The 20,654-nt window shown below is 43.5% G+C and overlaps 1 protein-coding gene across 1 annotated transcript; it reads left to right on the plus strand.

Moving 5' to 3' along the window:
• Nucleotides 1-204: 204 nt before the first annotated feature.
• cntnap1 (contactin associated protein 1) lies at nt 205-20,441 on the plus strand. Its single transcript, XM_035180406.2, has 24 exons — nt 205-1,115; nt 5,775-5,876; nt 6,829-7,022; nt 7,302-7,455; nt 7,815-8,018; nt 8,391-8,575; nt 8,667-8,816; nt 8,923-9,184; nt 9,584-9,733; nt 9,821-9,995; nt 10,361-10,467; nt 10,593-10,715; nt 11,067-11,270; nt 11,664-11,820; nt 11,900-12,027; nt 12,101-12,274; nt 12,366-12,584; nt 12,678-12,917; nt 13,001-13,240; nt 13,329-13,456; nt 13,873-13,966; nt 14,056-14,286; nt 14,376-14,420; nt 17,152-20,441. The coding sequence occupies exons 1-24, from the start codon at nt 1,055-1,057 to the stop codon at nt 17,352-17,354; spliced, it is 3,930 nt and encodes a 1,309-aa protein (XP_035036297.1). The 5' UTR covers nt 205-1,054; the 3' UTR covers nt 17,355-20,441.
• Nucleotides 20,442-20,654: the final 213 nt, after the last annotated feature.

Below are 20,654 nucleotides of genomic sequence, written 5' to 3' on the forward strand. Positions count from 1 at the left end.
CAATCTCACATCATCGCTGACACACTGACGTCCCATAAGCCCAATTCTTAATCCCAAAGCCTTTTTATTTTGTGGTCAATGTGCCACCCTTTGCCACAAATCCCCCCACTGCCTCAGTTTCACCCCGCCTCCATCCCCTGTGTGTGTGTGTGTGTGTGTGTGTGCAGGGATGAGACTGGGTACAGGCACAGCTGGCATCCTCATCCTGTAACCTGTTCTGCTCTGGACGTCATTGTGAGTGCACTGGTTTGAACTGTGTACCTGGACAAGGTCACTGGTTCGGCCAGCTGAGCTATGCAGTCTGCTGCTCTGCTGTGGTTCTGCTGCTGATAGAGGATACTAAGGACTGCTGATCTATTTTTGGGGATAAGTTCAGATCTGCTTCCTGGAGGGAAAGACTTCTCGAAGACCCCCTCCTAATGTAGAGCGTTGGCAGCCACGAGAACTGTACCAGAGGAGGATATATAGGAGATGCCAGCGAAGAAGAGGAGAGGAATATCCTAAATATGTTTGTGCACTAACAGTCCAGGAAGATTGTTGTTTCTGACTTGTTTGGAATCTGCACACCACCTCAAAAGATTCTTACTTTTTGGGGGGAAAATACAACCAATCTGCAGCGGATGTGAAAAGTTTTTTTTTCTTCTTCCTCTCATCCTTCCTCCTGTGCATCTAAAAAAAGACTCCTGCAGAAGCACCGCAACAAAATCCTTCACTCCCACCTGTCCCTGTATACGAGCACTCAGCCACACATAGCCCTATATACGCTGGATGATACCATGCAGGAGCCACACCGGCGCACGACAGACATGTGAATCCAACTGTTTCAAGAAATATAAAGGCAAGATTTGCGCGTTCTCGGCGCAGCATCAGCATCAGCACCAGCAGCATCCGATGCGCGTCCCCGCCCCGGTGGAGGCTGCCCGAGATCCCGGGAAGAGGAGTTGGAGCTGCGCGAGTTAAAGTTGGGCCAAAAGGGGGGTGAGAGGATGCTGCGGAACAACCCACGGCCTCATTAACTGTAGCATATGCGGAGAAACGTGTCCATAAGTCAAGGATGACTTGCACAATACTGAGCATATGCCTCTTGTTTTTGGGTTTTCAACATTGCTCCACACGTAAGTCCCGTGAAACAGTAATTATGCATGTGTGTTATCCATATGCTATTCATATCTCAACGTATATATACATGCATTATGGTCAGATTATTCAGCCTGTGGTCGTATATGCTTGAGGAAAAAGTTGCATTCGGTATAATAAGTGGGAAATAACACTGGAGGGCGAAATGTATCCTGGGGGTGTTGGGATGTTTGAAGGGCAACACACGCTGCGATCAAACCTGACATGGTCTTAAAGCACAGATCATTCAATTGCACTGTTCGCTTTGGATGTTGAAATCGCAGTAAAGCGTTATTGGAGCAGGATCACGCCGAAAAAGTGCAGGAGCGAACCGCGTCGCTCCTGCGCAAAGTGCGCACCATGCTCCCATCCGCACCGCTCTGCACTGTCTGCATTGCAGTGCTTTCCGTGAGCCGGCGTGCAAGTTTCTGCACCGCGCGCCTTCAAACTCTCCGCAGCCCCACGGTGTCATTTCTCTCGAATGTAACCATCTCCACGTTGCAGTGATAGTGCGTGTTGCTGTTTGTTGGTGATGCCGAAAACACATTTGCAAAGTGACAATCGGGCTCCGCGTCCTGACCGGGACCAGCCCACTGCAGTACTTTTTTTTGGAAGGGGGGGCGCGGGGGGAAGCCTGTGTCCGCATCACCTGTCCACAGAGCCCCGCATCCTGCACACGAAGAGCGTGGCAGGGAAATCATTGAAAGGGAGCTGTGTTTGGGGGGGGTGAAAGGTGCAATCTAACCAAACATGTTCCATGCATACTGATGAGCTCCAGGTGATGTCGGTGTCAGGATGATCTCGACTGTTAAGTAACCCCACATTGTGCAGTGCGTGACTCATTAGTTTAGACTTCAGAGGAAGATCAGAGATGAGGGGTGGGGCTCATGTGACTTCTGGATAGTTTTGAATGTCAGATTGTTGATGGTGTGAATTGCACACATCACTTAACCCCAACCTTCTGTCCCCGAGGATCAATAGGCCAGGGAACCTGACCTGTGTTTTAGTGAAGCAAAAGTGGAACAGTTTGGGCTCTGGCTGTTTATATAAATGGATCCACATTACTATATGTAGGCTAATTCTGCTTTCTGAGAGGTTTCTTTTAAGCTGTGGTAGGGACTGCTTTTTATTTAATATATATAATTACTATTATATATAATATTATATACAATATATAGTTTGTAATATGATTCTGCTGATTTCTAGAAGCTCTGGCACAGATTTCTGGGAAGTGATCTGTAGAGGATTGAAATGTATATAATTGCATGCACTTAAGTAGGGGTTTGGATCCTCATTGGTTCACACCACTAAGTTGAGGCCTGTGGGATTTGCTTGTGAGAGATGCTCGCTGATGCTCATATATATATATATATATATACACACACACTGTATGAATGTGCACAAAAGAGCAATGTCAGTTAAAAAGGAGCCTCAAGTCCCAGAGCACTGTGACCCAGCCTGGGGTGGGGCTGAGATCCACTCACAATAAGTTGTGTGCGTGTGCTTGAGCAGGGTGTGTTGCGTATGAATAAATCTCAAGTTTATGCCTTGTTCCTTCTGTCATGGTGAGCAGGCAGCAGGGGACTGACTGGATTGACACCATGAGAATGAGGGGTGTGTTATTCTGTGCAGCGGCATTAGCATGCAGCTGTTTGAGATCCAAATTTAAACCTGATTGTGATATGCTGTATAGTTTGGGTTTTTATCCTGGGCAGTGCACCACCCACCGTGGTGCACTGCCTGGGTATGAATAATTTAATGAGATCCCCTTAATAGAGCATGCTATATTTCACTTCCCTTATGTTCTGTTGCAGTGTTTTTTTTTTTGACATTATTTTTGGTGCATTCAGCTGAACTGCACACATGCAGGGATGGTGTCACAATCGTCTGTAGCTCCGCGTCATGGGCATGTGACAGCCGGAGAAGGTGCCCCTCTGCATACTGTATGCAGCCCGCAGTACTGATGTGTCAGCCCAGACAGACCAGCCTACACATACAGCAGACTGATGATTCAGCAGGAGTGATGCAAGTGCCCCGCACAACCACACTGTTCCCCCACAGCTCCTTAATGATAAATGGAGAGAGAGGTTTCTCTGTGTGGCGCAGAGAAGGGAGGGGGTTGGATGCTGGATCACAAGTAGAGAGGTTAAAAGGACGCTCTGTGCGCACACTTCAGGTACAATTTGGCGACTGTAACATGACAACGCCCACTTGGGGAGAGAGAGGCACAGAGAGTAAAAGAGAAGAAAGAAGTAAAAAATAGCCCTATGACGACGAGAGAGAATATGAGGATGCAGGGAGCCCAAAAAAGAAGGGATGGTTTTCGGAGTTTGGATGGAGATAAAAAAAAGAGAGAGGAGCCAGAGAGAGGGAAAGGAAGCGAGACGATGAATTGGTGGGGGTGCAGAGTGCGTGACAGACTTACCATAAGGAGGAGCCCAGGAGCCGGTTAGCCTGAGGTAACCTGCTGCAGTCTAGGATGGAGCTGCTCTTCACATTGAAAGTCAGATTGTTCCCCTTTTAATCAAAACAAATCAATTCATTTGAGGCTGTTAGTGGCAAAAGATGCTTGCAGATATTTATTTGTTTGAATGGCCGTTTGAGCAGAGGATTACAGCAGATGGCACCGCAGTGCACTGATGGAATGATGCAGCATGACATCCGGTATTGATCAGCAGCATTATCCCAGGGATTTGTGTATGATGAAGACGCTGGGACTGGGACAGAAAGTCAAGGTCAAATTTCACTTGCTCAGCAGCTTTCTTCCATCTTAATTCCCCCGCATGTCCTTGAATGAAAGGTGACAAAACCCGTGCCTACGCTGCTCACTCGCTTTTTTCCAGATGAAGCAGGAAATGGTGTACCATTGCTGTATAATGGCTCACATACTGTATGTTTCATGAGACCTTTAAAGTAGAGCAAGGCAGCGGATGGAAGCTTTCTACTTCCCCATTCATTGTAAGGATCAGCTCTGATCGCCGGGACTCCTTTTCCTCTGCAAAGATACTTAAAATTTAATGCTATGCTGTGCTGTACCTTTTCTTTTCATTTTGCTCCATGTGGGCGAGTGAAGAAAAGGTCATCCAAACATGCCTGAGGCGTGACATAGTCATATGTCCGAGGAGGCGAGGACGATCATTCTGATTGAACTGACAGTTCTTCTATAAAGGAATGGGAGGAGGCCTCAGAGAGGAAGGCCACCAGGGCACGGGCCAACGAAGCAGGGGCCAAAGGACAGCACAGGCATGGCTATTTCCAGTTGAGTTTGGCTGCAGGGGTTTCCAGGTGCTGGCTGTGTGGAATATGCTCACAGCTCTGGGAATAGCTGGAAGGGAGAGGAAGAAGGGGGGGGCGGGTGGTGGGTAATGGGTTGGACAAGGCAGGGGAAAGAGCCTCTTGTTAGGAGGAGTTGTGCCAGAAGTCAGGAGAGGATGGGCAGTGAGTTCATCACTGCCGAGTGCCGACACACCAACTGGATTCAGAGTTGAAACATCCAAGGGATGCTACTTGACGACATTTTCTCAAAGTGAAAGCATTGGACAGTCACTGAGGGTTTCAACATTTCAATGCATCTAATGGCAGTTTGCATCCAACATTTTCTTTTTCAAGCCACCTGTGCTCCATCGCCTCTGCTATTTTAGGAACAGGAATTACAGCTCCAAGCGTTTGGAGAGGTGTACACAGATAAAAGAGAAGGCTCAGCCTGGAGCTGCTTTCATTTACCTAATTACTATATTTTTGTTGATCCTCAACAAAACCAAATCCATCCAAATTTTAGCATTTCTATATTAAATCCCTTGGGGGGGATTAAAGAGCAAACTTCCACATTAAAATGAGGGAGTGTTTCTCGTGCGGCTCGAGGTGAGGCCATTGTGCGCTTGTCTGCAGGAGAATTAGGGTTTTAATAGCTGTGGGCTGACAGACGAGCTTCAGTAAACGGGTGACGGTCCTATCAGTCTCATGACCAAATACAGAATAGCAACTCCCCACGACACAGCTGCAGTCTCAGCTCGACTTTGACTTTCCTACCCATGATACCCAGGAACCTTTTCAATAAATTACACAGCCATATACAGACATGGAAGCACTGACAGGCGTATACAAACACCCAGCTGACATTTTAGAATTGTCCTGAAAACTACCGAGCAGACTTTCCGAAACTTGGTTGAAGGCTGTGGTATGGGTCAGGGAAGAACCCATACAATTTTGGATTGGGGGAGGCTGCAGGAATTTCTTGATGTGAATTCAGACATATTTAGTGGACAGATATCTGGTGTGTGGAATTTGGTGCAGCTCTATTGAATGTACTGACTGTTGGGCCTTGACAGAGGTATGCGCTCTACTGAGTGCCATTAGGCTGTTCAATGTAAATCTTCTACCTCATTATCTGTGCACTTTAACCAGTAAAAAAGCCTCAAAGTGTTTTTTGCTACGCTTTTAATTAAATTGGATTGATCTGGCTAAATTTGAATTTTATGTCTACTAGAACAAGTAACCTCTAATTAAACTCATAATGGTGTTTTCTTATCAGGCTGTGCAGCAGCACAGTCTTTCTAACTTGGAACGCTTTCATTATGAAAGCCAGTTGTGAACGCTGCATTATGAGAAGACCCTTTTTAATAACTCCTGACATTCATGTCTGCTTTTTGTCTCTGCAGGAGAATGTGTCGATCCACTGGTCTCCGGGCTCTATGCCTCCTCATTTCTGGCCTCCTCCAGATATAACTTTCTGTACTCAGCCAATTTTGCCAAATTGTATGGTAAGTCCTCACTTGTAGAGTTCATCCATTCATTTCACGTCATTTACCTAAGGCAGTTGTTATACCAGGAAAAGGACTAGTGTAGCTAATAACATTAATGACCCATGTATGTAATACCAAGTTCATGGTACTGGCACATTATTTGATACACTTGTGTTTGAATAATATTAAACTTTCAATTTCTGTACATAACACTTGGTGAGTCATTAATAGGATTGGGCAATAAAACAATATCAATAATTATCACAATATAATTTTTTATCAATAGCGATATCACAAAAGTACAATATATGTTGAAATATTGATCCGTCTAAGATTTGTAAAATGTTTTGTTGTTTATCAAGAGTTTGTCATTTTCTGCTCTTAAAGAAGAGTTCAAAACCACAACCTTCACTTAGAGGGGGAAATGAGTCTTCAATCTTAAAAGAAAAAATACTGTGAAATCAATTGTGATAATTACTGATGTCAGTTGATTAGATTTGTTGGGCCATATTGCCCAGCCCTGGCCCTAACACCTGTTGAGCATCACACAAACACATCAAAGTCTGTTCACAGGTCCTCTGGAGAACTGTTAGTCTGTTAACACCGGAGACAACAAGTGTGAAAATACAAACAACCTGGAGGCGAGGGAATTCACCAGACCTCTGCAGCATTCTCTCATCTCTGCTTGGGGTTGAGAGTTTGGGTCTAAATTAAGCACAACATGAACTGTTGGCTGTTAAGCTGCATTGTCTAGTTAATTATATTACTCTTAAGTGCTTGTCCAGCTCCAGACAAAACTAATTGACTGAATTGTACCTGCTCATTAGCTGAATCCACTCCAAGTTAACTCAAGGTCAAAAATGGCTGCCATAAGTTCAGTTAATGTCGCATTTGGTTTGCTCAAGATTTCATGGCCATCAAATTGTATCCATCACCCTTCAATCAAGCGCTCCTCTTTCTCCTCCTCCAGGCAGCAGCGGCTGGTCGCCATCCCCCAGGGACCGGCAGCCATGGCTGCAGGTTGACCTGGGCAGGAAGTACCGATTGTTGGCCATTGCCACCCAAGGGACCTTCAACTCGTACGACTGGGTCACCAAGTACTCACTGCTGTACGGAGACCGACCGGATTCCTGGACACCGTACATCATGAACGGAGGGAACTCTGTGAGTGTCACTAAGCCAGAATGGTTGTGGTAGGGGTGGGATGAGTCCAGGATTAACTAGTCAAACACAATCTTTATAGTTGAATCTACATTCATTGGGTGTCCCATTACATTTATAGTCACTGCGTGGCTTATAGGCCGCACAGCCTATTATCTTCCTCTACACTGACAAAGCTAATCTCATCATCAGTTCATCTCCAGTCGCTTAATAAGATGTGAACACCACTGCAGTGACTCAGTAAATCTCTCTCCTCTTTTTCCCCGTGTCATCTGTTTCCAGACGATGCCTGGAAACTGGAATTATTATCAGGTGAAGAGGAATGTCTTCCATTACGCATTCACCGCTAAACACATCCGTCTGCTGCCTCTGGCGTGGAACACAGAGAACGGAGGGAAGATCGGCGTGAGGCTGGAGCTGTTTGGCTGCCCATATGGTAAAAATGACTGACAGTGATATACTGCTGCTGAATTCAGATCTGGGGACATGTAACAATCCCAGTGATTAATCATATTTGACAATATGCTGCTACACCCACATGTCAAATGAGGCTCAGTAAGTTCCAGGGTAAAAAATTACGCAGAGCCGTGTCACCTGATTCATAATCTAGCTAAATTCAAACACATGTGCAACAAGGATTATTTTAGCTAATTGTTAAAAGCTTGTACAATGCCACATAAGCATACATATAAACTCATTATCCCCATACTTAAAACAATATGAGCAATATTTGACATCTGTGGTCATTTTGGGAAATCTTGAATATATCTTTGAAAATGTCCCCCCTTGTTTCAGATTCCTACGTTCTACAGTACAATGGGGATGAATCGGTGGTCTACTTGTACCCAGGGAAGAGGTCCCACACGTTGCAAGACCACATCGCCATCAACTTCAAGACTCTGGAGCAGGACGGTCTCCTGTTGCACAGCGAGGGGATTCAGGGAGACCTGTTCACCCTGGAGCTGAAGAGAGGCCGTCTCTACCTGCACATCAGCCTCGGTACAGCGCGGCTCGCTATGTCTGAGCAATTGAGAAATGTTTTCCAGTGTTTTGGGCAGGCTTTGTGGACAGGAAATGAAAGAGAGAGAGAAAAATTCCCAGACTAGACGGATCTGGTCTGCCCCCTCATTTTCTAAGCCACACAGGGGACACCCTTAAAGTTAGAATTTATGGAAGGGACTTGTGGGTAAAGGAAAGAATGGCCTATTTGACAATGGCATCAATCTTGGAAAGGGTCAGGCTTTTCTCAATCCAAAAATCAATATTGCTGGTTATGTGGTTGGCTGGAGTCCTGCAGTAGTTTCTCTCACTTTTACATTTAGTTACTTGGAGCTGCTCTGAGCATTTGTTTCTTTGCCCTCTGTTTTCTAGGAAGCAGTGTTGTGCACAAAGTGAGTGGTCGAACGACACTGACCGCTGGCAGCCTCCTTGATAACCTCCACTGGCACTACGTCACCATCAAGCGCTATGGCAGACAGGTGAACTTCACAGTGGACAGTCAGACAGTAACAGCCATCTGTAATGGAGAGTTTACCCACCTGGATCTGGATACAAAGGTAACTCAGCATCAATTCATTATACTGAGAATAATTATAAAATATGGATTCTGCGTTAATGAGGGTAACTGACTGTGTTAATACCGCTTAGCTGTATGTAGGTGGTGTAATAGAGCCAAACCTGCCTCACCTCCCCACCACACCAAATTTCCGGGGCTGCCTGGAGAACGTCTTCATTAATAACATCAACATCATTGACAAGGCCAAGAGAGAAGAAGAGGACATCCAAATACCACGAAAGGTAGAACTTTACAAACCATAACTTTACTTGCTTCATGGTCCCAACAGAATCACAACCAATGGAAATGTTTTCACCAAAATCAATGATTTTACTTTCTTGCCCTCAGAAAAAGATGCACTTTGCCTGCCGCGACATTCTCCTCAAACCGATGACCTTTGCCGGGCCCAACAACTTCCTGCAGGTGCCGGGCTTCTTCCGGAGGCCTCGCATGTTCGTCAAGTTCATGTTCCGCTCCTGGGACTACACAGGGCTGCTCATGTTCACGCGCTTCGCTGATGACCTGGGTGCCCTTGAGCTGGGTCTGAGTGAGGGACAGATCAACGTCACCATATTCCAGCCAGGAAAGAAGAAACTCCAGTTTGCTGCAGGTAGCGATGTGGAGTCCTGTCAGATTTGACAGAAAAGGTTTTGGAACATTGAAAGAGTCATAGGCTTTGAGAAACACTATTAGACTTGACTATTAGACTATTAGATCTAGATTTTCAGAAGGCATGTGTGCAATTTGAAAAAAAGAGTCTTCGATTTCAGACAGAAGTAGGAAAAAATAGAAAGTCCAGCTCTGCTTCAGCAACATGCACTGTTTTAGCATTTGCAGAAATGCAAAGCTTGATAGACCTGCCATGCCTAGATAAGTTTGATGGGCAATGATTAGACAAACCTGTTTTAGGACATGGTTTGGTGGACAATCATTGCAAGATGAATGTTATATATTGTGCATGTCTCTCATAGTAGAACCACTGCATGACAAGCCTTTATTCCATCTCCAGGATACCGGCTAAATGATGGTTACTGGCATACAGTGGATTTGGCCGCCAGGGACAACTTATTGACCCTGACCATTGATGAGGAGGAGGGCTCTCCACTGAAGATCACCAACCCTTTCACAATTCGGACTGGGGACCGCTACTTTTTTGGAGGTGTGATGTCCACCTGATCATATGCTGTCAATAATATATCATTCTCCAAATCTGTAGAGTTACATTCCTTTGCTTTCATGCACTCAGGTTGCCCAAAGACCAATAATACAATAAGGAAGTGTGAGACCAAGCTAAACCGCTTCCATGGCTGCATGCAGCATATCTTCATCGACAACATACAGCTGGATATTGATATGATTCTGCAAAGACAGTGGGGGCGCTATGCTGAGCTGCTGTTGGGAACATGTGGCATCACTGACAGGTAGGAAACACTACTTAAGTATCTGAGTATCTACCTACAGCATTGCAAACATGACTGAAAGTTGCATAAGAAAGAAAATACAGCAGTGCAAGTAGCCAAATACTGTGTTCCTACAGAAAAATATACACTTCTTAGATTTTTCATTATTGTTATATTGTATTTATCGAGTTGTCAAAGTACTAAAGTAAAAAAGACATTGATGCTGATAGGATTCATCACGTGACAGTAAGTTTCTTCTTATGAACCCTGTCCTTTAACAAGAAATATAAATATTTGAAAAAAGAATGTGAATGCAAGAAAGAAATATAATATATTTTTCGAAATATAAAAAGACTTCTCACTATAAATATCTGTTCTGTTCACAGATGTACTCCGAATCCATGTGAGCATGAAGGCAGATGCATCCAGTCCTGGGATGATTTCATTTGTCTCTGTGAGAACACAGGCTATAAAGGAGAAGTGTGTCACATGTGTAAGTGCCGGCTGCTCATCGTATCATTGATATACAACTATTTCTTCACAGTTAATTACATCCGATCTGTGCAATGGTTCCCTCCCTAATAATAACAAATTGAAAATCTCTCTCGCCTCAAACAGCTGTTTATAAAGAGTCGTGCGAGGCCTACAGGCTCAGCGGCAAGTATTGGTCTGGAAACTACACCATCGATCCTGATCTCAGTGGACCGCTGAAGCCATTTGAGGTGTACTGCAAAATGAAGTGTAAGCAAGAGCTGTCACTAGATAAAATACAGCTTCACAGCAATGTATTCAGTATGCGCCAGAACTTCTGTGGGTTGTAAATTATAAGAAGGAAAGCAAGACGTCAGGTTATAATGTCACTGCAATGAGGAATGTGTGCAGAAGTGTCAAGGGAAATTAAAAAACGGGGCATCAAACAAGAAAGGTCCAGTTGTTTCTCTGTGTGTGTGTATGTTAGAATAAAAAGAAAAGTCAATCTCTTATACTTTTTCTGAGGTGTTGCCTAAGCTTTTTGACATTCTTATCCAAGATTAAATAGCTTTTCCTCCTTTTAAGTTTTCATTCTTCCCACCTATTCTTCATTGTTGACAGCTTATAAATCCTGGACGGTGATCATGCATGACCGAGTGGATGGTACCAAGGTCTCTGGGAGTTCCATAGATCGGCCGTACATAGGAAATGTCAACTACTGGAATGCCTCCTGGGACGAAGTGACTGCTCTGGCCAACACCTCCCTGTACTGTGAGCAGTGGATCGACTACTCCTGCTACAAGTCCCGTCTTCTCAACACCCCCAGTAAGTAGGTCTATTACCTCTGCCAAAGAGGTTAGGTTTTCACCCCTGATTGTTGGCTGAGCAGATTTCCACAAACCTTTGTGAGAGGATGGGACATGGGCCAAGAATGAATAAATAATAAATGTTTGTATGGATCTGCACAAAAGGGCAGTTTCTTGATTTAACAATGAGATTTATTTTGACATTTGCACAGATTTTCCGGGGAATAGTAATATTTATGGGACTAATATGTGTGTGCAATTTGGTGCAGCTTGATTGAATTTAAGGGGACTGCTGGGCCTTTGTGGAGGTCTATGCGCTCTACTGAGTGCTGTTCTAGTTGTGTTAGTAGTGAACGACAAGGAAGAAACGACACTTGAATGACACACTAACACAATTGTCTTTTCAAAATAGATGGAAGACCTTTCGGTTACTGGATTGGTCGCAACAACGTGAGTCACTATTACTGGGGTGGGACATTCAGAGAGGTCCAAAAGTGTGGATGTGCCATCAACCAAACGTGCACCGACCCCAAGTTTCAATGCAACTGTGATGCTGACTATAGACAATGGTGAGAGACGGACACATTATTCAGGTTTATTCTATATCTGTGACACTGATGTTTTAACGTCCTCACTGTGGCTTGGCAGGTACTCAGACAAGGGCTACCTGGACTTTAGGGACCATCTGCCTGTGAGGAGAGTGGTGGTCGGGGACACAAACAGGACAGGATCCGAGGCACAGTTCACTGTTGGGCCCCTCCGCTGCCATGGCGACAGTGAGTTTAAATTCAGTGTTGTTGGAGGGCTGGTGGTTGGATTTCTTTATATGTATTACAATGTCTCCCACAGGAAACATCTGGAATACCATCTCCTTCACCAAGCCCACCTACATCACCTTCCCTACGTTCAAGCCTGGATCCAGCGTTGACATCTCCTTCCACTTCAAAACCTATCGTGACCACTGTGTCTTCTTGGAGAACTCCGACGAACACCTTCGAAACTTTATACGGATTGAGCTCAACAGTGAGTCGACTCACCTGTTAGCAGGAAACTTGTCTCCACACACAGCCAAAATCATTCTTTCTTTCTCACTGTAACCACTTTCCTTTTCCAGCCACCCAAAACCTTGCATTCATATTCATGGTTGGTGACGGCATCCTTAACGTGACCCTAAACTCCCCTATTGGACTCAATGACAACGAGTGGCACTTTGTTCAGGCTGAGCTCAATGTGAAGCTGGCCAGGATCAAGGTTGATTATCAACCATGGGCTGTGAAACGTTTCCCGGGCCAGACCTTCATCACCATGAAGTTTACTCATCCTCTCTTAGTAGGTAAGTGAATTTGGAAGCTTTTTGAAGATTTATTTAGTCCCCTAAACTTTGATTGAAGAGGAATAATCACTGATATGAGTATTCTTTGATTAGGTTCAGCCAACCGCACCCAGAGACCATTCCTGGGCTGTCTTCGAGGGTTACGGATGAACGGTGTTCCTCTGGATCTAGAGGGCAAAGTAAACGAAGAACAGGGTATAAGGAGGAACTGTACAGGACAGTGTCTCAATGCCACCATACCATGTCGAAACTGTGGACAGTGTATTGAGGGTTACGCGTCCTACACTTGTGACTGTAACAACACAGCCTTCGATGGTTTCTACTGCCATAGAGGTGAGTTCAGACACCTTCCTCTCATGTGCATCCATGCTTTGAAACAGATGCAGATCTATAACTCTGCAATAATCTCTTTTAAGACATCGGAGCCTTCTTTGAGCTCGGCTCGTGGTTGAGGTACGACATACGAAAGAAGCCTATAACGGACGAGGCGGCGTGGGCCAACTGGATCGACCCGCACTACGACAATTTCAGCCTCGGCTACAACGACACAGCGGATGACATCGAGTTCAGCTTCAGCACTGTCCACACGCCAGCTGTCTTGCTCTACATCAGCTCCTTCGTTCAGGACTACATTGCTATCCTCCTAAAGACAGACGGTAGGAGAGGCTCAGATAAAACAGAATTGTATTTCTGATGTAATAAGTATGTAATTAATGATGCATTTTGTTGTGTCTCTCCCAACAGGCAGTGTAGAGCTGAGGTATAGGCTGGGGCTCATAACACACAAGTACCAGCTGACTAACCGAAACCTGGCAGATGGATACCCCCACTACGTTAACATAACCAGACACAACCGAACCATCAAAACACAGGTCCATGCTCTCACTGCTGTTACTGTATGAACCATGATCTGCGATTCGTGTTGAATCATATGTCGATGTCTAGAAAATGTACACACACCTGTGTGTACATTTGTGCACACAGGTGCACCTGTCTACCAAATACTGTGATGCATGAATTGAAACAAGAATAGTTTCACACCTTAAATATTAGTAATTAGAAAATGTGATGTGAGAGTTAGAGTTGGATGATAAGATTATTTACCAAGACATCAGCTACTTCATACCCAATATCTAGAATGCAATTCAGACAAATTTCTACAGCTGTTTGTGTAATTGCTCACCTACAAATATATACTTTTGTCAATAGTTTTGTTTTTGGTATTATGGCCTTTTTACATTACTTTCCTGTAATGATGGAGTATATGACTTATGTACTTTGCCCACAGGTGGATTACATAGAGCCCATAGTTGAAAAGATAACCTTAGTGGAGGACGCCAGGTTTGACTCTCCAAAGTCCATGTTCCTCGGCAGAGTGATGGGTAATGACCCTACTTGACATGTAGTGTATTCATCTTGTATCATTAAAGTAGAAACTCTTATTGAACACTTTTGTTGTCCGCTCCTCCAGAGGTCGGTGACATCGACTATGAGATACAGAGGCATAACGCTCCAGGCCTCATAGGTTGCATCTCCGGGGTGAGATACAACGTCTACGCCCCTTTAAAGGCCTTCTTCCGCCCCAATGAAACCGACCCTCCAGTGACGACACAAGGCTATGTCTCTGAGTCCAACTGTGGCGCCTTCCCTCCTGTCCTGGGTTACGTACCGTGGGAGGCAGACCCCTGGTTTACCAGCATAGGTGAGTTAATATCTATGGAATCATTATTTATAAAACCATGAAGAGAATAGTATTTTCTGTATTATCTGCATATATCTCTTTTCTTTCAGAGTATTTTTATATCCACGATGACCTAGGCCTGTTTTGGATGACAGGTAAGATTCCATTTTACCATGTACTCTGATGATACACTCTCCTTATTCAGACATTATCCAGTCAAATGTTGCATGTCTACCTCGTTGAGTCCAGTAATGTGACATTTAGCAGTTAATCCAGTTTATTTTGGAGCACTGCTCCTCTCCCCTCATTTCTGTTTCACTCACTGTCCCAGATGACACAAATCGGACGTTTGAAATTCTCGTTCCCTCTTTTCCTAAAATCCTCTAATCCTAAATCAGAACTGGGTTGTCGGTTTCCAACGTGGGCTTTTAAGTGTTTATTCAAGCATCTGACAGCAGTCTCAATTTATTACATGTGGCACAAAAAAGCTAAAAAGAATCAACCTTTCTAATGCTAATGTTATCACACTGAAAATTATAATTGATTCCATTCAGGTGAAGTCAGACTTTTTTTTAAATTGAAGTTGAGTTAAATGAGCACAAGAAAATGTACCTATTTGCCTTTGATATAAATATGTGAGCTAATAATAGAGATGATCACGTCCATTATCTTTTGTCATTGCGCTTTTATTGTGGTGATAACAGCAATGAGGCTTAATATGGACATATTGTCACCTACAATGATATGTAGCCTACCATTAACATAGCAAATCAAAATCAGGTTTTTGTTTTTTACTGCAGAATTCCAAATTATATATACTTTTCTTTGTATTTTTCTATTGTATTATTATATTAGAATACAGTATATTATTATGTATGTTTTGTATATTTCTTATATTTGTTTACCATACATAATTTACAAGGAGTAAATTTACTTTATCAGTACACATTTCTAGAGGTATATTTCAACGAGATTGAAGTAAATCTAATTTGACAGTCTGCAGTGAAAAATAAAAACATGTTTATATATAAACACATAAATTCAGATTTATATTGCACCAGCTTAGTTAATGGTACTAACTGTATCATTATAGATGACAATATGTCCATACACTCTGATGCTATGAATCACTTTGATATGACACAGTTTACCTATAGATTTCTATAAAACATCCATATTCAATATATTTCTTCATGTTTTTAAACCCAGACCAAACACCACATCTTATTACAAGGGGACATGTAGAGTGCTGAGACCAGATGAACGGTCGGCAGTGCAGTATGACTTATGAAGGAGAAAATGAGAGCAGGTCCCCCCGATGAGCAGGAGAGCCTGGAGCTTCAGGATTAAAGTGCGGCACAGACACGGTCCCTGTCTGAGACCTTTACCAGATCAGCTATATTTAGTCTGCATGCGGGCCCAGCTTACTGTTCATGATTGATGCATGCTTCAGCTTAATAGATCATTCGGCTTCAGAGATATTATGCTAATGCAGGACATCAGCGTGTCATTAAAGATTAGAGCGGCATTCAGGCATCATGACAATGGTCCAGTGTTGATAGAGTCCTCATGATGAAATGGTTATTACTGAGAAACTGAACCTATTTATAAAACTTTATTTGGCCCTTTGACAATATCATATTAAATAACGGTTTTGCTTTACTGCAGCTGTAAACACTATAATAGGTTCACATCAGATGTTATATTTATATATTCTCTATACCCATTTATTGAGGGTATGAACCTGAGGGGTAGAAGCCTTTGACAGCATTGGTAAAAAGGTTACAAAAACACTGGGATATTTTGCAGGTCTATTACACTCTGACTGGTAAACAAGCACACACGCCTTCAGGCAATTTAATGTCCCCAGTTCACTTGAATCGTGTCTTTGGACTGCAAGAGAAAACAAAAGCAAGTGCCAGGGGCGACACTGAGAAAGAACGAGGGGCGGAGGGCGGAATCTTTAGCTGTGGGGCGCTGGCTCGAGCCGCTAAGCAATCATGTTGCAAGCGAGAACAAGTGCAGGTGGGCTGTGGAATAAGAGACCGCAATACAAATCCAGGACTCATTTTGGACACTGATTTGACCATTTACTTTAGTAGCATCACAAGGGTTTATCATCTATATGTCATGCAATAAGCCTATGTACGCATTTGACATAAACATGCTGGATTACTGCGATTCACTCTTTGTGAACCTCCTGGCTAAAAATGTACGACCCAGGACAAAAAAGATCCCTCCAGTCCCCAGAATTCTCCATTGAGCGTCTGTAAGAGCAGCCTGTCTCTTACAGACGCTCCTTGGTTTATGAAGGTCTTAATGGGCCGGCTCTACAGTATATATCAGATAATGCTCTCCATTTACAAAGCCAGACCTCTTAGATCACAAGGGACCAATATCCTTCATTTCCTGAAAGCCTGCTCTGAATCCCTGTGCACCAAAAACATTGGACAGCTGGCCTGCCGATCTTAGATTTGCACCCTGATAGAGTTTGTATCTTATGATTATGTATTTCTTTTGGTTTTTAGGATCATTATTTCCTTTCATTTGACAGGCAGTGTAGAGAAAGACAGGACCCATGGATAGAGGGAGGATATGAGACACAACAGATGTCCTTCAGTCAGGAGTCTTACTACATCTGATTTGACAATTCTGTGTGCAATGTGGACTCAAATCAGTGAAGTGAATACTTTCTTAGTCCTTGGGTTATTATATCATCCTTATAGATAATGCAAGACCTAAATTCACCCATACCACTTTGGCTGATATAGTAACTATACAGCAGTAGAGCTCCAATCAAACAGAGCCCACCCCCCTCATCAGTTTTCCGCTCTCTCCCTCATTGTTTTGCAGATTTACTGTGACTGTGCTATTTTTATCTTTCAGTCATCGTCATCCTGGCGCTGCTGCTGCTCTTCGCTGGCCTGTACAGCATCTATGTGTACACGTATCAGCAGAAGGGCAGCTACCTCACCAACGAACCCAAGAACCTGGAGTCTCCCAGCAGCTGCAGGCCGCTGACCGAAACCCTGCGGAGAGAGAAGAAGAAGAACCTCCCGGAAATTGATGAGGAGTTCAGGAGTGACTAGCATCGCAGGACCTATGGGGCAGCGGGTGGGGTTTGACTGGGGGTCGGTCAGAGGGAAATAGCACCTACAAGAACCACGGATACCTGTGTTAATTTTTCTAATTTTATTTTCTTGTTTTTTTCTGTGTTCCATTCCCCGGTTGATTGGAATCTGATGCCTGGTGCTCTATATGTATTTTTGGTCAGTTCTAGTTTTGCTGGGTTCAAAATTCAATCAAGCCCGAAACGAAGCAAGCTTGATCTGAAGTATCCACAATAGCTTATTCCGATAGGGTTCAGATCAGACACTGTGGGAAAAGGATTTTAAGGGACGTTTATTTACAGTTTCGAACATCAGTTTGAAGTCATTCAGGTTTTTATTGATCGCTTTCTTTTCCGAGACCGGTCAAAGCCACCGATAATCTTGCAGCGCAGATTTATCGCTATCTATAATATACCTTTGGATGACAATCTCTCATTGAGCCATTTTTGACACCGTTGCTCATAATCCGGCTGGGGAACGAGCGCCGGGCACATCTGAGAGAGCTGGTGCACTGAACCAGCACGTCAAAAAAAAAGAAAGACAAAGAAAAACTAATCCAAATCAAATAAAACATTGTTATTGAACAAAAACAACAAACCGAGGAGACAGCAAACCGACAAGCATGGAGCTTTGAGATGTTTAGCATTGAGATCATACGTATAAAGATTGTAAAAGGTGTATACGCTTCTATTTGTTGTATTGCAGCCTATAACAGTGCATTGCCTATACTGAATGGCACATGTGAAGCGGTTTCAGACTTGCCATAGTGTCAGTAGATAGCAGCTTAGCCGATCACAGTATACTCACCTTCTCAGATACAGGGCCTCGGAGATGAGAGTGAAGATACTGCACCTTCAGATGTAACGGACTGTTGGTGTACTACAAACAAAAGTCAATGTGACGAAGCTCACCGGGGGACACAGCGACCGAAACATCCAAGTCTTCACTCTTTCTGTCTTACTTGCTGCTTTTATCGCGGGTCAAGCTGCCAGTAGCTCGGTGCTACGGAGCGTTGGACGTCAAAAGAATCAAGTCTTCTCTCAAACCCTTCTCAGCCTCTTTCCGGTAACAGCTGCTCCCTGTTGCCAGGCGGAGAAGGATACACCTAAACACACACTTTAAAACATATGTACAGAGGACCACACCGATGTAAATGCTAGTCTATCACTTCTTACTCACACTGCTTGAATATTTTTGCAAAACGCTGTACGACAGTGGCCGGCTGCTTGTTTTAGCTGCTTTCAGTGGAAAGTTCAAAACTCTTCTTATCGTCCAAATCAAATTTTCTTCTCTGCTAGGATGAATTTTCGTTTGACGTGTGGTGCAACAGAAGCTTAGGGCTATCATCACTCACTGCAGCTCGACTTATTTGCGAATGCACTATTGTGTATGTGAAAAAAAAAAAAAAAAGGAATACATTTGCAACATATCAGCTATGTATACGTAGAGCAATGATGTTAACGTCTCTTGCTTGTTTTGCAGATGCACAATAGCACATAGGATGTTACTATAGTGTATATGTGAATCTATGAATATAATTGTGTCAAGCGACTTTTTTTATTGCTACGGTTTATACCAAACAAGGTAAATTCAGACGAAGGGAGGTATTTGAATGTAAATCCTTTGACTCTGTAATGTACGAGCAGACAGTGAGGCTGCTTTAGCACCGAAAGTAAAGCTCAGGATAAAGAAAGTACAGTACTTGTTCTCTGCAGGAACTAACACTCCTCAAAAACACTCGGTTGGTTTTATTCTGTTGCAGACAAGCGGGGCTGTGCTAAATAAAAAAAAAAAAAAGAATTGTACAGCAAGAGGATGTACAGCAGATAATGTATGAAAAATGTACACATAGATTTGGAATTCCCAGGCTATATTTTTGGAGAATGTGCTGTGAGAAAGACGAATGGCAACGAGGAGTGAGCAGATAGAGTGAAAATGTTTTGTCTTCTGATCGATGCAAAGAAACGTTTGTGGGTTGTTTTGTTTTGTTATATGGACAATCGCCGGTCAATGGTTCATACCCGGTGCAAACCAAACCAACGAACGTGGCTCAAACACGCTTTGTCGCCTATTAGGTAAGAGCCAACTCATGTATTCTGTAAATGTATACACCTCACTGTATTCACTGGTAAACGGCGTATAAACATTCAGCTTATATCGGTGTTACTTCATTGCAACTCACTTGGTCATTCATGCGTGGTCCCTGGAGCGTGTGTGTGTGTGTGTGTGTGTGACTGACTGAGTGTGTAGGTGTTTGTGCATTGTGTCCACCAAGATACACCTAACTGAAGTCACAGTGACTCGTCCAACAACAACAACAAATGTGCACTGATGCCAACCAACCACTTACTGTAGTGCACCAACAGTAGTAGATGTAGCTCAGCGTGGCTCCTCCGTGTTCAGGTATCGGACGTCTGTTGTGTGAGATTTCAAACACAGTGGATCTCTGCTGAGGTGTGCAAGGCCTGCTTCCTCATAATGGAGGCAAGGGTGTGGGTGAAAGTGGGGATAAAATGGCCAGTAGAGGGAGCACACCAGCAGGAAGTTGTTGGCTCAAACAGGGTATCTGCAGAACCCTTAAAATAATATAAATATCTATTGAGTACTGTCTTATGCTTCATTGAGTTTCAAATTAGACAAAGATTAGCATCAGGAAATAACAATAAAAAATTATATACTATATTCAAAGTGGCATAAAGTTAAATTAGGCTTAGTAAAAAATAATGATTTGCATGTCACTTTTAATGCTATAAAATTCTAGTACCTATAATTAAGTACCTTATTGACACTAATAAATCAGCAGATACCGGTTCACAGTGACATCATGTGTGAGTGAGGAGAGAAGGCAGGTTCGCTTCCTCTGCACCATCAAACTGAATCCTTCTGCAGCCAGTACCAGAAACAATGACTACAGTTGTGTTTGTGACCACACGGACATTTAGGAGTTTTTCTGTTCTGCAGTGCGCTCGATTTTAGTTTTGTAAAAACTCTCACTGTAAATGACCATTACTGTGTAAATCAAGGCAAAGCCAAACTGTCACCTAAATAAAAGAAGCTTGAAGGAAACTGCTCGTGTGTTATTGCTTTGTTTGTTTGTCACCCGGATTACGCAAAGATTTCTGAACAGATTTCCATGAAACCTTGTTGAACATTGTGTGTGAGATAAGGTGTGAGACAGTTTCCCCTATTTTTCAGGGAATAGTTGAAGGATCTTGATGAAAGAAAATCAGGCATGTTACAGCAACCAATGAGTGTGAGCAATTCGGTGCAGCTAGATAG

Source organism: Hippoglossus stenolepis, chromosome 16, assembly GCF_022539355.2.
Source record: "Hippoglossus stenolepis isolate QCI-W04-F060 chromosome 16, HSTE1.2, whole genome shotgun sequence".
Lineage (NCBI taxonomy): Eukaryota > Metazoa > Chordata > Actinopteri > Pleuronectiformes > Pleuronectidae > Hippoglossus > Hippoglossus stenolepis.

Bases quoted from the DNA above. Each gene is read 5' to 3' on its own strand.
- cntnap1 (XM_035180406.2), top strand. From the start codon at position 1,055: ATGACTTGCACAATACTGAGCATATGCCTCTTGTTTTTGGGTTTTCAA. The intron at 8,019-8,390 runs GTACAGCGCGGC...TCTGTTTTCTAG, and splicing joins CTACCTGCACATCAGCCTCG to GAAGCAGTGTTGTGCACAAA. The intron at 12,275-12,365 runs GTGAGTCGACTC...TTCCTTTTCCAG, and splicing joins TATACGGATTGAGCTCAACA to CCACCCAAAACCTTGCATTC.